Raw genomic sequence first — 15,342 nt, 5'->3', positions numbered from 1 at the left:
CAATGAAGTACATGATGAGCTACACTTCATTCAGAATTCAACAATTATAAATTATATTCTATCAGGGGTCGGCAATCATTTTTAATTGAAGAGCCATTTTGATCTAATTTAAAAAAAAAAAAAAAAAAGAGTTGCACCTCAGCTCAAATTGGGGGTGGGAATTTTTTTTTTTAAAGAAATGGAATAGAGTGGGAAGGTGTTTTATTAAAAATATATATATTTTGAAATATTATTTATTAATATTGAAAAATGTAACAAACTTCCAATTATGTACGAATTAATGTGACTTTTGCTGCTGAACTTCTTGAGTGAGTCTCTCAACATCAGGCAAGTATGCTGTAATTTTCATCTTTAAACATGCCGAGAGACTCGCATTCTTCAGATGGTTTCTTGATTTATTTTTAATATAGTTCATGCTTGAACATATTTGCTTGCAGAAATATGCCGAACCAAAAACTGAGAGAAGTCCAAATGCAAATATTTTCAAATTTATACACATGTCCGGTAAGTTACTCCACATATCGAACACAATTTGGTTTTACTCTTTCCACTCATCTATCACTGTCCATTTGTGTAGAATTGCAAAGGGCAGCCATCTGCATTTCCCAATCCTCAATTTCAGTTTTAAGGCATTTTAGTCTTGCACTCCACATGTCCTTAATTTTTGAGTCCTCTAACTCAATTTTAAATTGCTTCATGTGGGCTAAAAGTTAAAGAGGCGCATGTGGCTCGCAAGCTGCTGGTTGCAGACCCTTGTTCTATATGAATGCAAGAAAGGTGATTTAGTTTATTTTATAACATGCTTCAAATTTGGGGAATTATGCTCTTTCCATTTTATGCATATATTGAAGCTTTAAATGCAGTTGTAACCCAGAGTAATATGTTATTTTCAGTTTGTGTATTCCAATTTCTCTCTCTCTCTCTCCAATTTCATCTGATGCCCTTAAGGCTTCATGCTGTGGCCAGTAATGAATTTAATTATTAATTCCTATTATCAATCTTTCCAACCAACTGCTGTGAACAATTACAAAGCTCAATGTGAACAGTTCTTTTTCTACAAACTTCTCACTAATAAAGAGGGAAAATCCAGACAAAATAAAAATTGGACGATCTTTGTCAAATCAAAAGTATAAACTATATATGTGATCTGAACAAAAAAAAAGAAAAAAAAAAAAAAAAAAAAGGAAATTAAATTATTCAACAAGAGCCCCAATACTGACCAGGAGAAGTTCAACAGCATAAAATTCTACAAGACAAGGGCACTTCTTATTAACAGGAGAGACTGCTTCTACTGGGATGGGATACACTCAAATGGAAAGGGTGCAAGAGTGTTTGCTGATGCTATCGAGGCAGCGTTAGGTGGGTCGGAAAACTGCTAGCTTGGGGGGATTAACAGACTAAAAAGTTAAAAGTAGCCACAGGCAGAGGTGAAAGTAATTCATGCACTACTTCTATTAGAATGAGCAGCAGCCTGGAGCGAGAGGTGCTGGGGGTTTCAGGGACTGATGGCAGTCATCATGAAACAAAAAAATACATGGGATGTGTTATGATGAATAAGTTTGTTTGTTTGTTTGTTAATTAGTTTTTAAGAGCATTAGCAACTAAGGCCATATTGCTCCGGGATATGCGGTGGTCATTCCCTGACCTTTCCACATCCTCCGTATTTGGTGGTGATGGGCTTGAACCCCGGTCTAATCAAGAAGCGTGTGCTATGCACTGCTGCTCCTTCCCACCTGGCTACGGAGGCACCTAAAATATATATATTCATCAAAAATAAAGTGCTTATCTGTGCATTACGTCTAAGAATGACATTCTGTTTATACTACGGGACAACCAAACGAGTTCACAAGATAGACAGAATACAAGAAACAGCACCATATTCAGCAGTCACAGGCTCGAACCCCGGTCACTCAAGGCACGTGTACTTATGCACCCGCGCCTGACCACTAGGCTACGGCGGCCTGAAATGTTTTTTTTTTTTTTTTGGAGCATTAGCAACTAAGGCCATATTGCTTCGGGAATATGTGGTGGTCATTCCCTGGCCTTTCCGTATTTGGTGGTGACGGGCTCAAACCCCAGTCTAAATCAAGAAGTGTGTGCTACGCACTGCTGCTCCTTCCCACCTGGCTACGGAGGCGCCTGATAAATAAGAATAGGTGCATGTATACTTGCATGTACACCAATGCTAGAAGTATAGTAAATAAATTTGAAGTGTGGTCAAGACATCAAAGGCGGATATTGTTGGGATATCAGAGACGTGGTGTCACACAGATATTAGGAATGCAGAATTGGAATTTGGGGAGTACAATGTGTACAGAAAGGATAGACAGGATAAGAAGGGAAGGGGTTATGCAGTTAATTAAGAAAAACAAAATCAAAAGAAGTGCATCCAGTTGATATAGATGGATAGTGAAATGTTGAGTCAGTCTGGTGTGACATAAGCATTGGAAAAGCAAAAATAAGAGTAGGAGTGTGTTAGAGGCCTAATGACTAGAATGAATGAATGCAGTGAAAAATTGTACAGAAAAAGTGTGCACTAGTAAGTCAGAATTTCTTATAATGGGGGATTTTAACTTCCCAGATATTGACTGAAACTTGTGGATTGGTCACTCGCACACTAGCAAGCCTTTTGTGGATTTACTGGATGATTGTTTTCTGCAGCAGCACGTTAGAGAGTCAATCAGAGAGGGTAATACTCTTGATCCGGTTATCAGCAGTGATTATTCGTGTATTAAGAATTTGCAGATAAAGGAACCACTAGGTGGCAGTGATCACAGTATACTGATGTGGGATTTACTTAAAGATATAATTACCATCAGGGGTAAAGGAAAGGGTTTTTGGCTCCATAAAGGTGACTACAGTGGTCTCAGACAGTTTTTAAATTCTGTACAGTGGGACTAACTGATGATGTTACCAACAGCAAATTCTAAGTGGGAAGCATTCAAGGAATTAATCATGAAAGCTACTAGACTTTTCATACCTATTAAAAAATACTGTTCAAGGTTTAGGCCTAAATGGTTGTCAAAATGAAGTAATGAGACTCGTGACAGAGAAGGAAAATGCATGGGATGCATATATATTATCGGGTGACACAGAAGCCCATGGCAGATATAAGTTAGTCTGTAATCAAGTCACAAAGAATATTAGGCAAGCGAAGGCAAATTACGAGAAATCTTTGGCTAAAGGTGCTAAGAAAAATAGCAAGAATTTCTTTACTTATATAAACTCTAAAAGGAAGGGGATGAATAGGATTGGTCCACTTGACATCGATGGTTTGACTGTTGATGATCCTGCTCAGATAGCAAACAAATTGAAATGAGTATTTTGCAGCTACGTTCACACATGATGAGTTATTAAGGAAGGAAAATGTCAGAAGTTTATCAAATTGTAACAGGGTGCTTAATGATTTTGTAATAACTGAGAGCAAAGTGGAGGAGAAATTGTTGAAGTTAAACATAAGAAAGGCACCTGGGGTCTATCCAGTTATATTAAAGGAGGCAGCAAAGGAACTAAGCAAACCCTTAGCCATAGTTATAAAAGCATCCTTGGACTCAGGGAACGTCCCCACGGACTGGAGATGCGCAAATGTATCCCTAATTCACAAAAGGGGATCGAAAGGTGACACGAGTAATTACAGACCAGTTAGTTTAACTTCTGTTCCAGAGAAAATAATGGAGTCACTGGTTAAAGATGCATTGCAGGTTTGGTTTGGTTTGAAATTTTACTGGCGCATTAGCAGCAGTGGCGATTATGCACCAAGTAAAGATGCATTGCAGGATCATCTAGACAAGACTGTAGCAATAATTCAGACACAGCATGGGTTTGTTAAGCGAAAGTATTGTCTGAAAAATTTGATTGGATACTATGATGTGGGCACAAAGGAACTGGAGGCAAAAAATAATTGGATTTCAGGAAAACTTTTGACAATGTTGTGCATGAAAGACTGCTATACAAATTTGAGCAGAATGGTATTAAGGGTAGGTTGCTACAATGGATAAAAGGGTGGATGAGTGGGAGAAGACAGAGAGTGTTAATCAATGGACACTGCTCTTCATGGACAAATGTTATTAGTGGAGTTTCCCAGGGTTCGGTGTTGGGCCCACTGTTGTTTTGTATATTTATCAATGATATTGATGAAAGTATATCAGGTTTAATGTCCAAGTTTGCAGATGATACAATGGTTGACAGGGTTGTTAATGGCAGTAAAGACAGTATGCTACTCCAACTGGATCTAGGTAAGTTGGGCAAATGGGCTGAGAAGTGGCAACTGAAGTTTAACATTGACAAATGCAAAGTATTGCATATGGGTAGAAGTAACCCAAGAGGAACGTACCAACTGTGTGGTACTACACTTAAGGTGGCAGAAAATGAACAAGACCTGGAGTAATGTGCAGTCAGATGTGAAGTTTTTTGAGCAATGCAGACAGGCTGCAAGAGCAGGTCATGAGGTTTTGTCAATGATATACAGGAATTTTGCTAGCAGGGAAAAGGAGGTGATTTTCTTATGTATAAGGCAATGGCTCGAGTACTGTGTGCAGGTCTAGAAGCCTCATTTTAGGAAGGATGTAGATTTGCTTGAGCATGTACAGAGAAGGGCAATAAGATTGGTGAGGGGAATGAAGGGATCCTCTTACCAAGAGAGGGTTATGTTCTGCAAATTGCAGCAGCTGGAAACTAGGCACCCGCAAGGCAAACAGATTGAGGTGTATAAGGCCTTGAATGGGTTGAGCATGCTGAATTCTGATGGGATTCTTCCCTTTGCTCAGATTAAAAACCTAAGGTAGCATAAACTCAAATTGAGGAAAGACAGTTGTAGAATGGATGTGCGGAAATTTGCCTTTAGCCAGCGGGTGGTTAATTGCTCAAACAAACTTCCATCTGTTATTGTGGAAGTTGATAGCTTAAATAAATTCAAGGAGGAACTGGACAAACGTTTAGAGGGAATGGTTGTGTGAAAAAATTTTTTTTTTTTTTTTTTTTTTTGGCTGATGCTACATAAGCTCATATGCTTGCTTTCTTGCATAATATGCCTCTATAAAATGAAATTCTACTTTTTTATAAAATCCAATAGAAAATAATGACACTCACTAAAAAATGAATAAGATTTCATCAGAAGGTATCAAATACTGCGAATTCCCAAACAATTGTATTTCTCTCATGGCCTGCTTGTTGAAAGCAAACTGACCATGGATGTTCCTGTATGACCAAATATGACAAATGAAACTAAAAACACGTAATTATTATATTAAATGTAGTTGATACTCTCTGAAACCTGAAACAACTCAAACAAAATACAAAATGTAAATTTCACTGGTCAACAGTGAAACTAAAGTAGCTGTGTTATAAATTTTTGAGTTTCAACATGGGGAGGGAAAAAAAAAACTGCTCAGATTATGAATACAGTAAGACTCCTGTATCCTCGGGGGATATGTTCCAAGACCTACCGTGGATGGCTGAAACCGCAGATATAAGCGAACACCTGCTGACCCATATATAACGTGATTTTCTTGTACAATCATAAGTATAATAAAGTTTAATTGATAAATTAAACACACAGTAAGATATTATCAATATTAAATACAGTAATAATAAAGTAAAGCAGACTCTCGATTTACCGGGATTGGATTAACTGGGACACTTCAAGGCTCCAAATTAAAAAAAAAAAAAAGTCAACCAGAAATCATAAAATTCAATTAATAATTAGAATAGGTATAAACAGATATTTTGCAAGTTGTAAATAAGCGACAAGAACTGGCATTATAAGTCACCATTGGGAGATTAGTGTACCTATTATCTTCCAATCCCTTGTATAACAGCTACTGTACAACAAAATAATCACAAAGACACACTTTTTTGATTTTAACAACTATTCCAGTCACTTACCTGATGGCCCAATAAAAGTATGTAGCAAGGATGGATTCAGCATGTCAGTTTTTAATAACTGTAACACTCCATCTTGAGCAGCAATAACAAGATGCGTACCAGATGGGGTAAATGATAAACAATGAGCAGGCTTACATTCTTCTGGAATATAATGAACTTTCTGAATATATGGTTTTAAAGATGAGCTGGAACCCTCTTCACCCTTTATTAAATTATAAAATAAATATATAAAAATCATAACTGATTTTATTTTTTTTTATTACTTCGGATTACGTTTTGACTGAAATTTACTTTACCCATGGATCTTTGCAAAAGGAGTGAAAAGCAGCCTAATTCCATCCACTGGTTTGCAGTGACTGGACCATCTATTCCTGTCCTTTAACTTCTTTTCCCAATTTTAAACCAGCACCAAAGGGTGTGTGGGGGACCTGAAACTATTTTTTCCCTTTGGTGCTGGTTTAAAATCAGGAAAATATCCCCCCCCCCCTGCAGCTAGTCTTAAATCAGAAATAGATCGCCAATTCACTGCAAACCAGTGAGCCTAGTTAGGCCAGCTTTTCACTCCGTGTCACAAAAATCCATGGGTAAGCACCATAAAGTAAATTTAAACCACAGTTTCCTACATTATTAAAAAATGGTGACTGGTAAGTAGCTAATTGCTACTGGCTACTTAATTCTGAATCCGTTGATATCATGCATATGGCCAACTCAAGGCATGAGATATCATGGTCTGAGTTGCTAAGTTTCTGTCCTTTTAAACAACGGTGAAGATTAGTCTTAGGAGGCATGCTGCTTCCACTTCCACTTAGTCGTGGAAATTAGAATGAGTGCATGTGTATGTTATATCAATGGTATTCAAATTCAACCCTTCATTGCTACGCAGGTTATCCAACAGAGCATGTCACATCATGTATGCAAGCTGTGATCAAAAAATTCAGGGACTGACCTGACCATTTTCCTTGAAACTGCAGTATCCTAGCAAGTTGTGAATTTTTAAACTTGACCCGGCTTGATATAGTAAAGCAGAATCAAACATTTATCTGTAGCCAGTCTAAATTAGCATGCATTAAATACATAATATTTCACGTGTATATTATGTATATTTATGTATTTATTTATGTGTTTCATGGGGCGCCTCAGTAGCCAGGTGGGAAGGAGCAGCAGTGCGTAGTACACGCTTCTTGATTAGACCGGGGTTCGAGCCTGTCACTACCAAATACGGAGGATGCAGAAAGGTCGGGGAATGACCACCGCATATCCCGGAGCAATATGGCCTTAGTTGCTAATGCTCCTAAAAACCAAAAAATAATAATAATAATAAAAATAATGTGTTTCATCACATTTTAAAATGAGTGATTTTACTGAGAAATAAATTTGCATCAAATTTTGTTTCAAATTAGAGAAAAGTGCAACAAACTTTTCAGTGGTTTGCAGAGTTAAAAGGGAGCTGCTTGTCCATCAAAGATGATCCTTGCTCTGGCCACCCTTCAACTTCAAAAACAAATGATTCAATCACTCGTGTTCATGTTTGTGATCTGATCAGGAGTGATTAAAATTTAACTATCTGGAAAGTTGTTAATAAACTTGGTATTTCTTTTGGAATGTAAATAAATTTTAACACAGGCTTTCAGAATACAACATGTTTCTTCTAAGTTTGTTCCTCACATCCTCAAAGAGAATGACAAGATTTTTCATGTGAGGATCTTCATTAATATGCTGCTGTTGACTCACACTGTTTTTTCCGTCATTACTAATGACAAACTGTGGGTGTATGGCTATGATCCAGAAACACAGGCCCAGTCCTCCCAGAGGAAGACTGTCTTCTCAAAAACCAAAAAAGGCAAGACAATCTCATTTAAATATGAAATTATTCTTATCATATTTTTTACTCATAGGATGCTGTTCATGGTTGCACAAGTGAATCAGAAATACTTCAAAATAGTTCTACAGTGTTTGAGCAATGCTGTTTAGAAAAAACATCTGAAAAAGGGGCTTCACGGAATTGCTGCTTGCATCATGACTACACCTCGCTCACTCAGAACTTTCCATTGAAGAATATCTTGTCAAGTAGTCCATCACTGTGGTTCATCTGCCAGTTTTAGCTCCCTCTGGTCTTTTTCTGTTTCCAAGCTTAAGGCTCCTCTTGAAAAGGTCACAGCTTTACAACAACTGAGAAAATTATTCAGAACACAACATAGAAAATATAAGCAATTCTAAAGAAGCCGATCAGAACTACTTCCAGAAGTTGCAGAAGCATTAGAATAAGTGTATATATAGTGTCAAAAAGACTAATTTGAAGAACATCCATCTGAATAGCTGGTAGGCTCCACCATTTCCCAAATCATTTCTGCAGTACTGAAAAGACAAGTCTGGTAACATAACATGCATAGCTGCAAGTTGTTTCCAGAAGTTGAAGAAGCAATTTTGATATCTTCCAGATAATCTCAACTGAAGCTTGTGAAGCTCCAAATGCAATTGAAGTTGCATTGGGAATGCATATAAAGACAAAAAAAATTGAAGATGCTTGCACATTGAGTTCAGGCTGTAAACAAGCTCAAGCATCCAGATAAAGCAGCTAGGGCATGCGTCGTTACTAATTTGACTATTTCATTCATCCAGGGCAATCTGTTTTTCTCTGATGAAGCCTTTAAACAAAATTTTATTGTATTACAAACTGGGTTTCATTTAATTAAATAATTCTTTACACTTATACACATTCACACACATCAGTTGGTATAGATCTGAACTGTACCTAATACTACACAATGTAATATAGGTTGTTGTTGTTGTTATTTGGATTTTAGGAGCATTAGCAACTAAGGCCATATTGCTCCAGGATATGCGGTGGTCATTCCCTGACCTTCCCGCATCCCCCGTATTTGGTGGTGACGGGCTCGAACCCCGGTCTAATCAAGAAGCGTGTGCTGCGCACTGCTGCTCCTTCCCACCTGGCTACGGAGGCACCACAATGTAATATAGGATATAAGCATGAACACTTTAACAGTGTAATACAACTACTTAGTTGTATTACATACAACTACTTAAACATATCTCTAATAAATATACCAGTATAGTAGTTTTGCTCCTTATCACCTTTTGGAGTATGTATTGGATTACAGTGGTAGCCAGAGGAATCCTTAAGGGCCTCTTCAATTGAGGTGGTTGTTAGCCAAACTTAAGCAGGAGTAGGCTTTCCCCCATGAGCTATTCAGAGTTTGTAAGCCTATACAACATGCAAATCAACCTGTGAACACACACTATGGATATAATACACTCCTATGGATATAATACACTTGTATGGCCTAAGATGCTCAAGCGCTCTAAAACCAACAAATAAACAAGCAGTATTACAGGGTCCAATACCTTTTGTGTTTGGGATCACCATATACAGGGTGATTCAGGAGAAATAGTAAATATTTTGGGAGGTTACAGTATCAATTATTCTGAGTAAAAAATTCATAAAAACATGTGTCCAATTTTCAATGGATACGGAGATACAGCTGTTTGAAACTGATGTGCACAGTTCCCTGAATCAGATGTGACTAATAAGCAGTTATAAACCAATGCTATTTGGTGTTAGAAGTGTTGTCAGGAATTCCGCATATCTTCACACATGCTGAATATGCCAATATGGTGTTTGTCTACAGTTTTTGTGGTGGAAGTGCTACTGCTGCTTGAAGAGAATACCATCGACGGTTTCCTAACCGCAGAATACCAGATTCAAGAACGTTTACTAGTGTTTACACCAAACTGCATAAAACTGGTACAGTTCCCAGCGCTCATATTTCTTCTGAATGTGCAAATGAACATTCAGAAGAAAAATGTGGATGAAATAGAACACATTCTTCAGTCAGTAGAACGTAGTCCTACTATTAGCACATGAAGAATTTATTTCTACGCGTATCGGTGTTCCACAGACAAGAGTATGGCGAACATTACATGAGCACGGCTTGTATTCATTTCACATACAGCGGGTGCAACACCTTCAATCAAGAGATGATGCCCAGTGATTGGAATTTTGTCGGTGGGTAATCGCCGATTAATTCCATTAATACTGTTCAGCAATGAAGCTACTTTCACCAGTGACGGTATCAACAACACCTGTAACTCTCATAGGTGGTCAGACGAAAATCCACATGCCACTGTAGAAACAAATTTTCAACATCGCTTCTCTCTCTGTAAACATGTAGTGCGGTATCATCGACAACGTTGATTGGGCCTGTTGTGTTACAAAATCATTTTACAGGGCCATTTACCTAGAATTTCTGCAAAACAAACTTCCACTACTATTGGAGGATGTTCCCTTGGCTATAAGGATTGGTATGTACTTTCAGCATGGCAGAGTTCCTGCACATTATACCTGTCTGGTGATACAATATCTAAATCAAACTTTCCCTGAACGATGGATCGGTCACAGTTGGTGGTCCCGTTCATTGGCCACCAAGGTCTCCAAGACCTCACTCCATTAGATTTTTGTTCGTGGGGATGGATGAAAAGCGCAGTATACAAAAAAAAAAAAAAAAAAAAAAAGGTGAATACAAAAGACGAATTGCTCACTCACATTTTGGATACTGCTGCCCTCATAAAGGAATGCCAAGACGATCTCAGAAGAACAACACGTCATTACCACAAGAGTTGCAAAGTGCATTCAGGTTGGCAGTGGGATTTTCGAACATTTATTGTGAACTGTAAAAAATCTGTCAATTATTTATGTTTTGTATCATTCAAAAAGTCAATAAATACAAACAATAAGTAATTTATTGTTCTTTAATATCTGTCATAATCACTTTCTGCATGCCAGTTTCAAACAGCTGTATCTCCGTATCCATTGAGAATTGGACACATTTATAAGAACTTTTTTACTCAGAAAAATCGACACTATATAACCTCCCAAAATATTTACTCTTCCTCCTGGATCACCCTATATATATATATTACAAAAAAAAAAAAATTAGGCATGCTGATATTTTTGACTAAATTAAGTTTAGTTATTTTGATTAATATTAAACTCTCAGTCAGTTCAAGCTGACTGTGAGTTTAATATTAGTATCAGACCTATAGTGCAAGGAATCCACAGGCTTTTCTAGGCAAAAGAAGGTTAAGGTTCACAAATATCAAGTACAATTATAAGTACATATATATAATTACAATTATAATAAAAATATAAGTGCAATTCTCGAGTTAATGTTTTTCAGTGAGGAAATAAACATGTCTATAAAGACATGTTTGTCAGAATGGACATATAGTAAGAATTGACTCCACTGAAAACAAAGAACCTGGATTTGCACATGATTAGCAAATGCTTCAAAGTAGGAAGATGTAGAGCATTAAACTGTTTGATTACAGAATAGTTTTAGAAACGAGCTTTTTAACGAGCTTTGTCATTATTAATACAATGATCATCAGCATTAGTAGCACCATAAAATTTGATGTAGTCTTGTAGTCTTCTTGAGCTGGATTTGCATAAGTCAGAAGATATTAAAGTTGAGAGAGAGCTGCTACTAATTAAACCATCATCACTTGTCAAGGTACCGCAATGTAAGGTGGCTTGTCAGATGCAATTCGCTCGATGTAAATTAAGACATTCAGTATATATCCTCTAACGATAATTAGAACAAATCCAAAAACAGAATGATATGAAGTTTTGTGGAAAAGAATGGCTTAAAATGAAGAAGAACTCTTTATTGCATACAAAACGTATGCAATAAAGTACGCAATACCCTTCACGGCTACAAGCCAGGGGTTGCTACAATGAAGTCATTTCTTTGTTAAATGGTTCGTTAAACAAGGTTGTTCTGCAGAACAGAAGTAGAAAGAACAAATGAGGAAGAGAAAGAGCCAATTCAGTATACTTGAACTATGAATGGATGTTGACTAGTGAAGGAATATGTTCAGATTGATTTAGAAGAGGTTGAATTACATGTGCTAATTCAGAAGAACAATGCCTACAGGGAATGGAGTGGGCTTGTAAGCACAGAATCATTATAATTAATTTGAATACTTTCCTTTTGGATAGTCTGGGAGTGAAAGAGACATTTTGGAGACACTTTCCCAGATGTGAGAACAATATTCCATGGTACAATGAATTTATAATTTATACAAAGCCAGGTGCTGTTTAAAGAAAAGTAATGTCTAGGTTTTGAACATATTTTTTTAAGTCTTTTAAAAAAATTTGTAATTTGCTTATGGCAAGAAAGCTTAGAAGCTAGGGTTATCCCCAGTAATCATAAATGATTGTGTGTAAAAATTGGGATTGAGAGGAAAAGACTTTTGTGAGAAATAAAGAGAGAGGCCTATGTTTTAAAAGAAATTGAAGGAATTCGGAAAACATGAAAACTAAGGAAACTCAATCAAGTGATATATAAATAGAAAACATGATAAATAGATGTAGAGGTTAATTGCATCAAAAAAAGTTTATTTTTTTGCAATTTTTTTTATTTGAATTTTGAAATTCTCTATCCAACACATGTTCAATTTCTACTAATTTCACTTTAACATTGGGCAATCAAGTCAAAATAAGAATAAATTAACATTTAGAAGCATTTATGTACAAAGTTTACTTTTTTTTAAGCCTCAAAGTAAGTTACATGAACAAACTTACTCCAAAGAGCTAGGACCTTAACAGAAAACTCACTTCTTTGAGCACACACATACGTTCAGCAAACTAACTTCTGAAATGGTTAATAGGATAATTCATTAGATAAATAAAATTTCTAGTTATTTATTTTGATATGTAATCCTTAAAAATCCAATAAAATATATGCTGTAGGCTGGGCAATTATCTTAAACAGAGAGTTGTTAGTTTAGTATAACAACTTTGGGTCGCAGAACTGTACATTCTAAAGAGAAATTTGTTTCTTTTGTCAGTTTAGAGGAATGGAAAACCTTTGTGGCAGACAGCATCATTATTACTTATATGTAAGCCATACGGAGGCCCATATAGGAGTTATACATCATCTGTGTATAAATATTCTATGTATCTGTATTCTATATATTCTATGGATTCATCTGGAGTTTTTTGCAGTATAATTAAATGACGTAATCACTAAATAAAAGAGTAATGCAAATTCCAAAGCTACTGTTAAAAGTTCAAATGTGCGTGTGTGTACACAAAGTTAAGTTAAACAATAAGAAATAAATGAATATATCAAACATTTTTTTCTTACCAATGTAAAATGATACAGCATGAGTTTATACAAGGTAGAATATGCAAGCCACTGAGCATCATCTGATATTGCAGAGCATATTATTGGCTCTGATGCTTTACTTTTCAACTCAAGTGCTTTAACAGGATCAGATTCAAGAGGCAAGATTTCTCCATCACTACCTAATAAATAAATAAGAAAAAAAGTCTGATTCATTCTAGTCTACTAATGATTTAAACACTAGTTCAGTAACAAAATGGATGTTTTAGCATAAGCCTAAAAAACAGATAAGGCCACTCTTTGGCAACCATCAGATCCTCAACTCTTCAAATCACCTTTTCCTTCGTGTAAGGCCCAAACCATGCCACCACACCTCCTCAAAAGTTTATAACAACTGATCACTGAATGTAACCTGATACGGTACTAACATATCACAAGCGCACTCAATGAATTTCAGTGCTTTCCATGTAACTTGGAATGTATGTTTAAAACAGAAAGGGATCCCAACTCTATAAAATTTATACAGGAGTACAGGCATAGCAGAGTTGTCTGTCCAGAATACCATGCATAAATAGAAAGCAACAGTCATGTTTAGGGGCACAACCATCCATTATCCCAGTCTAAACGGACAGAATCAGGCCCAAACCATATTCAACCACAACACCTTTAAATGCTTATAACAACTGGTTGCTGAATGTAACCTGACAGTACTAACTTATCTCAAACATATTCAATGAATTTCAGGCCAAGACTACCTTATAAATTTATATAGGATGATGGGCATGGAAAAGTTTTGGTTTTGTGATGCTTTAAATGGTATCAAAAAACTTAGATGGTATCTTTACTCCACAGTAAACCCCAAATGGACATATATGTTGTCATTAGTTTAATGTAATGATACTATTCTACCATTCCAGGTCAGGTATCACTATGAATGGTGCTGGTACTTGTGATGATTCCTGATGATGTTTCAATATCATTCCTACTGGTGAAGGGTTTCTATTACCAATCAAATATCACAACCCACAACAAGGATTGTCATTTCTGTTACATTAATATTATTGGGCATCTGGCTGACTTGAGTGTTCAGAACCACTTGCATGATCCCAAACATTATAAGATGTAAATTGTAAATAAATTATAATAAAATGAAAATGTATGGAGGGGGGGAGAAGGGCTGGAAACAAAATAAAAGCTAAGAAACAAAAGGAAATTAAAACTGGATGCAGAACTGGATGCAGGGAATAACTTTGATATTATATATTTGGATCTTAGAAAGGCTTTTGATACTGTTGCGCATGGAAGACTGCTGCACAAATTGGAAAAGTGTGGCATTCGAGGCAAATTGCTGCTATGGATAAAGGGATGGTTGAGTGGCAGAAGACAGAGAGTGGTAATCAATGGACACTGCTCAACGTGGACTAATGTTATTATTGGAGTTCCTCAGGGTTCAGTGTTGGGTCCATTGTTGTTTTCTGTATTTATAAATGATATTGATGATGGTGTATCAGGCTTAATGTCAAGTTTGCAGACGATACAAAGGTTGGCAGGGTTGTTAAGGACACTACTGATACTATGCTGCTGCAACAGGATCTGGAAAGGTTGAGCAGATGGGCTGAGAGGTGGCAAATGAAGTTTAACATTGACAAATGTAAAGTACTACATATGGGAAACAGTAACCCCAGATCAACGTATCAACTCTGTGGTACTACGCTTTCAGTGGTAGAGAATGAAAAGGACCTGGGGGTAATTGTGCAGGCAGATATGAAGTTCTCTGAGCAGTGCAGACGAGCTGCAAGGGTAGCTCATGGTGTCTTGTCAATGATATACAGGAATTTTTCTAGCAGGGACAGGGATGTGATTATTCCCTTGTATAAGGCATTGGTCAGGCCACACCTTGAGTACTGTATACAGGTCTGGAGGCCTCATTTCAAGAAGGATGTAGAGCTGATGGAACGAGTACAGAGAAGGGCAACAAGATTGGTGAATGGAACAAAGGGTTGCTCTTACGAAGAAAGGCTTAAGTTTTGCAAATTACAGAGCCTGGAGACTAGGCATCGCCGAGGTGATCTGATAGAGGTGTACAAGGCTTTGAATGGCTTGAGCATGCTCAATGCCGATGGGATTCTTCCTCTTGCTCAGAATAATCACCTGAGAGGGCATAAATTCAAATTGAGGAAGGACGGATGTCGGATAGATGTGCGGAAATTCGCCTTTAGCCAGCGGGCAGTTGGTTTGTGGAATAGACTTCCATCGCTTGTTGTTGAAGTTGATAGCCTAAACAAATTTAAGGCTCAGCTGGACAGGTATTTCG

General features: G+C 36.9%; 1 protein-coding gene across 1 annotated transcript in view; it reads right to left on the bottom strand.

Annotated features, from left to right (window-relative positions):
- The window catches only part of l(3)72Dn (UTP4 small subunit processome component l(3)72Dn), a 168,329-nt gene that overhangs the window by 69,136 nt on the left and 83,851 nt on the right, over positions 1 to 15,342 (bottom strand). The window contains exons 11-12 of the mRNA XM_090382422.1: positions 13,050 to 13,210; positions 5,884 to 6,085 (exon numbers count right to left, since the gene is read on the bottom strand). Coding sequence (XP_090238548.1) covers positions 5,884 to 6,085; positions 13,050 to 13,210 — 363 coding nt within the window. The remainder of the gene's footprint in view (positions 1 to 5,883; positions 6,086 to 13,049; positions 13,211 to 15,342) is intronic.

The sequence above is a fragment of the Mastigoproctus giganteus genome, chromosome 10 (genome assembly GCF_048544385.1).
Source record: "Mastigoproctus giganteus isolate SK-2022 chromosome 10, ASM4854438v1, whole genome shotgun sequence".
NCBI lineage: Eukaryota > Metazoa > Arthropoda > Arachnida > Uropygi > Thelyphonidae > Mastigoproctus > Mastigoproctus giganteus.
Note: the sequence above shows the minus strand (reverse complement) of the source record. Positions and strands in the feature narration are given on the sequence as shown.